The sequence below is a fragment of the Podarcis pityusensis genome, assembly GCF_964106645.2.
Source record: "Podarcis pityusensis genome assembly, chromosome: 1".
NCBI classification, from domain to species: Eukaryota; Metazoa; Chordata; class Lepidosauria; order Squamata; family Lacertidae; genus Podarcis; species Podarcis pityusensis.
Window position 1 is genome coordinate 116,794,547 of NC_138028.1, and position 5,385 is coordinate 116,799,931.

At 52.2% G+C, this 5,385-nt stretch overlaps 1 protein-coding gene across 2 annotated transcripts; it reads right to left on the minus strand.

The window, feature by feature from the left end:
• Positions 1-346: 346 nt before the first annotated feature.
• On the minus strand, positions 347-2,371 carry HOXD1 (homeobox D1). 2 transcript variants are annotated; one of them, XM_080972956.1, is made up of 2 exons: positions 1,656-2,371; positions 347-680 (listed from the first exon to the last, which is right to left on the minus strand). In XM_080972956.1, the coding sequence occupies exons 1-2, from the start codon at positions 2,179-2,181 to the stop codon at positions 349-351; spliced, it is 858 nt and encodes a 285-aa protein (XP_080829082.1). In that variant the 5' UTR covers positions 2,182-2,371; the 3' UTR covers positions 347-348. The 2 variants fall into 2 exon arrangements, with proteins under 2 accessions (XP_080829082.1, XP_080829081.1); XM_080972955.1 differs by having other exon boundaries at positions 347-683; positions 1,656-2,361.
• Positions 2,372-5,385: the final 3,014 nt, after the last annotated feature.

Genomic DNA, 5,385 nt, shown 5'->3' on the forward strand with positions numbered 1-5,385 from the left:
TAGCAGCACACAGCGGCCTAAGAGCAGCTTTCCCTGAAATGCAAATAAATAAAATGTAAACAAGTCAGACGGTGCCATTTGTGCCTTGAGCGAGTTCTGCGTAAAAGCAGCAAACGTTCTTCATTCTACACGTGATAAAGCCAGCCTTTTCCCCAAGGGGAGTGCAACAACATCAGTGCAATGGTTGTCTTTCTAAATAAAACAAAGCAATCCCCTCGTCTTAGAATGTGAACGATTTAACACCATTCAGAGCTTTCGGGTTTATCTGGAGTTTTTGTTGTTGTTTAATTCTCTTGAGTCTTTTCAGCCTCCTGCTGCTCCTAACGCCTCTCTGTGTTTCCACAGCCGTCAGGGCGAGCCCTGGGCTGGAGAAGAGGGAGCAGAACGCATCGTTGGCTGTGTCGGGCTCGACTCGGAGGTGGGGCTGTGAAAAGGCACCGCAGCGCAAGGGACGACCATCCCTTCCCGCTCCCTTTTCTTCTGTTTCATCCTCCGATTCTGGAACCAGATCTTCACCTGAGTGTCATTGAGGCCCAGGGATTTGGCGATCTCCACGCGTCGGGCCCGGGTGAGGTACTTGTTGAAGTGAAACTCTTTCTCCAGCTCCGTGAGTTGCTTGGTGCTGAAATTGGTCCGGACAGCACTGGGAGGGCTGGGAGATCCATAGGTGGAGAGCTTGCCTGCTATGGGGTAAGAAGAGAGTTAGGGAACTGTTAGGGAATTACTGCCCAAATCATGGGACCTGGCGCTGGTTCTAACCACACAGCGTCTGAACGCACCCAGGTCTGTTGATTAGAGTGTAGTGCTGATAACGCCAAAGTTTGCAGGTTTGATCCCCGTATGGGACAGCTGCATATTCCTGCATTGCAGGGGGTTGGACTAGACGATCCTCAGGGTCCCTTCCAACTCTACAATTCTATGAAACCCGGATTGGCTTATGCTGAAGAACCGCCACGTGTGCTTGTTTTAACTTCAAAGTCAATGTGGCTTGACAAAGTGGGGATGCGCACCGTGCGCCACGTCCTTTGAACATGAATTATGTTAAGCAATAAGAACCCCCACCCCAAACGCGTTTCCTGGCTTTCAACCAGCTGCTCTTCCAAAGATATGCGCTTAGGGTCACAGCCTTAGAAGCAGGTAGATGGAAGCGATCCAAGTTCAGGAAAGGCTCTTTAACATCGGGGAAAAAGAAAGCCCCAGGTCCATGCTTTACGAGGGTTTGAACAAGTTTCCTTTCATTTCCCGCCAGATCTTAAAACCCTTTTCCATTGAATGGAATAAAAGTACCGTCAACATCAGCAGAACTTGTTTCCAGAATGGAAGATTGCACAGGTACTTGGGAGTAAGCCCCACGAAGTTCAGTGGGGATCACTTCCGAGTTAACCAGCGCAGAACCAGGAGGGAGGTGGGACATGTCGGTTTCAGGCTCAGAACCCAAGACCCAAGGATGCCAACTTGAATAAAATATTGGGGGCCCAGGTAAGCCCTGCCCGCATAATAGATCACAAAACGTGGCGCGCATACACCATTTTAATAGCAATGCCCATTAACTTTGGGGGGCGAAGGGACTCTTAAGAGTTGCCTCCTACGCTAGGACCCGAGTATTGGACAGCCCACAGCTCACTTGGCGCGCCCACCCAAGGCGCGACACTTACTTTTCGGGGGCGCGTTCCTCTTGACTTTCATCCACTCGAAGGTGCTGAGCGCGATCCGGGAGCCGGCCTTGACGCAGAAGTCCGAGGAAGGGGGCGGCGGGGGCGGCGCATCCTTGGCGCAAGGCTGGAAGGTGTCGCTGAGCGCGCCGTAGTCCACTTGGAGGTAAGCGCCGCCGCCGCCGCCGCCCGCAAAGATAGACGTGGTGGCGTAGTGTAGGGGAGCGCCGGCCTCGTCTGGGCCGCCGGGGGCCGCGTAAGGCGCCTCGGGCCGGAGCAAGCTGTACTCTGCCGCCGCGAAAGCGCTGCGCGCCAGGGCGCAAGGCGCCAGCTGTTGCTGCGGTTGCGCCGAGCGCGGGGAGAAATCCGGCAAGCTTCCTGCAGCCGGCGTGGGGTAGGCGCCTTCCCCGCCTGCGGACAGGGGACAGGGCGGCCGCAGAGCCACGCCACCGGGCTCGGAGCTTCCGGATTTGGTCGCCAAGCTCAAGCCATCTCCGCCCCGCGCGAGATACTCCAGGAAGGAGTTCATGGCGGGTCCCTGAGCAAGAGGAGAGCGCGCCGGAGAAGGGGCAGCAGGGCGACTACGAGGCAGCCACGGCGCCCGCTGCGTTCTCTGGACCACCTCCTCCTCCTCCTCCTCCCTCAACCATGGTAAAGCCGGCTGGGAGGTAAATAAGTGCCCTAAGATAGAGCCAGGGGAGCTGGCACGTGCTCGCCGGCTGGCCAATGGGAGCCGCGAGTTAGGCGCGCGACCTGGGATGCAGCCGACCTGTCCCGGGCATCACCAGCCACAACTTTGCCAACGGAGAAGATGATGCAGGAAGCAGCAGCAGCGATGTGGGCGGGGGCGCAGGGAGGTGCCTAGTCATGCCTAAGCCTTCGAGGACGGTTAGGGACCCAGAGAGAGAGAGAGAGAGAGAGAGAGAGAGAGAGAGAGAGAGAGAGACCCCGGCAAGTGTGGTAAGAGATCCGTTTCTCTCATTAGCGCTGGAATGAGGTTGCTTTTATGGAGAGGGGACTCTGACCAAAGTTTGACTTTGTGCAAACGGGATCATCACCACCCGAGTCCATCGGGCGAGCCTTCTCAGCAAGGGATAAGCCGCTGGGACAAGGGATATGGCGCGCGCGGAGGGCAAGGAGGGCTGGGAAGCAGCTGGGAGGGAGGGTAACTAACTAGTCCGCTTCCATTAAGCATCTCGCCCACCCCACCCCAAGAATGAATGGAAGAGTGCTCGTGTTCAGGCTCCAAGTCAGAGGTTATTCTAGGCTGGAAAATAAGTGAGAACTAGTCTGGTGTTAAGTTTAGGCGCGGGGGGAGAGAGGTCCCCTTGACCTGAAAGTAGATGTCAGTGAACTCTACAGAACTTGCTTTCAGAGTTAGGACGGGATTACCAGACAGAATCCTCTCTTTATCCGCTTGCCTTGGCCAAATCGCTGTGGTCTCAACATCTAACAGCAATGGTTATGAAATAAAATATTAATTTTAAAAGTGGGACTTTAATCCTGTTTAATGCTCACTGATGAATTTAGGCGCACCTAATAGGGTCGGGGCTCTAAGAACTGCTATAGCAATCATTTATCTTCTCCACCTCATAGGAGCCAACTCTTAGAGGCTGAGGTCCCTTCGTGTCCGTCCCCCCAATAAAATAGTTGAGGGACCCGAGCCCCCAAAGTTGATGGGCATTGCCATTCATGTGCGAGCGCCCCATGATGAACGCCGTGATTATGCAGGGCGGGGCTTACCGGACCCACCCCCGCAATATTTTATTCAAGTTGGCACCGCTGCCCCAGCTACACACACACACATCCTTTGACACTGTTCTCTCTTAGGCAGTCCTCTATGCTAACTGATGAGCGAAAGGCTGAATAGTTTGTTCGGTTCCACCTCTGGCTTCGCTTCCCAAAGAGCGGATATCAAATAACCTCGGTTCGGGGTTCCTCCACCTCCAGGCTGACGAGCCTACAGTCTTCTTTGGGTTGACTTGGGAGTCAACCTGAACTTCTTGGAATTGCTTTCCTCGCGGAGCCTGAACAGGGCTGCGCTGAGCCAATTCTTCAGCAATCGCTCCCTCACTCCAGTTTGGGGCGGGGAGCTCCAAACCTTGGCGCGCTCCCGCACCGCTGCCGCCTTCCATCCTGCCCTGCCCTGCCAAAGACGGGTAAGCTCTCATCCTGCCAGGCTGGACATTAAGACGGGACTCAAGGTTCTTCCGGAACATAATATAGCAGGTGCTTCCACTCTGCAGCAGCTGTAGTTCAAAGGGGAGTGGGGTGGGAGAAGTTCTCCACTCAGTCTAAAGTCCTGGGTCCTCCCTGTCGTGATGTGAACAGAAGCACTGTGGTTTCCAGTGAAACTAAGTTATTGGAGTGAGGGTGGTTCGCTGCAACCTTTTCCTTCTGTCTTTGCTCAGAGAACTGAAGCACATCATATCTCTCTCCCCCCCGCCCCCGCCCCCGCGTGCGCTTTCGAATGACTCTTTGAGCTAGGCTAAAAAGCATCCGGAAGCCAAAACAGATCAGGATGGTGTCAACAATGCGCGCTACTGTACGGAGCAGCTATTAATGGTCCTCGGCCAGCCAGTAAGTGCTCTGTGGGTCTTTGCAAGTGAATCTGAGGCCTCGCGATGTTAATGGGATTTCTTGTTTCCCTTGATAATAATAACAGCCTTGTTGCTTTAATGACTGCTTTCAGTTGGCATAGTAGAAAAGAAAGGAAGTGGGCTTACAAATAGCGAATTTTTTCCTCCCTCCCTGTTTTTTTTTGCGGGGGGGGCAGGCGGGGGTATTTTCCTGCTGCAGCAGAAAATTACTCCCTTCCCACCCAAAGTTTCAGATGATCATCCTGATTTGTTTCTAAACAGTAACAAAGTACTGACTTTTCAAAGCATAATTCTGATGATGTCTAACTTCTACTTTGGAGTTGCGTTTGAATCCAGGTGTCTATGCAAGAAGTGTGGGAATGTTCAGGGAGGCAGGAGAGGATATATTGTTTAATAATATACTTCCCAACTTGTGTTAGCAAGTTCTATAATCTAGCAGAGTAACATTCCCTTTTTAAACTTACACAGCAAATAACTTGTTGCCAGGCTTGCTTAAGTCTCTAAAATAAGTTTCCTGGTAATTCTCTTTTATTCCCTCCTAAAAAGAATAGACACGACACAGTCTTGGTATAAAATAGTTTACTCACACATTCTGTTCACAGATGGATCCCAGAAGTCAGACTTAAGTTACAAAATATATACGCTTGGAATCTATCCCATAAGGAGATAGTTCCTTTGTCCTCACTTGGCTGGAGGCCAAGAGAGCATCTCAGGCTGAGCAGCTGATGCTTCTACAATGAAAGCAAGATGGAGGAGAGAGAGAGAGATGATGGCCAGCCCTGTGCTTATGTTACCTGCACAGGTAAGGTCACGCCCACCTCTGGTCACATGTGGAGGAAGTTTGTCCCAGCCTAGGAGGAAACAGGAAGTTCCAACTGGCTGGTACAAACATGGCCACTCTAGGAATGTTGTATTTGACTGCTCTGTGTTTCACATCCCACAAGAAGACCCCCCACCCCTCAGTCTTTTGTATTTAAAATTAGTAGTTTCAGAAAAAGAAGAGCTGCCATTCACACCTGATTGAAAACCATGTCTTGGACCCTGCATAGAAGGCCTTCCCTGGAGAGGGGTGTCTGCTTCAGTAGTAAGGGTAATGTATTCCAAGTAGTTGTTTTTGTACTAGTTGTATATCC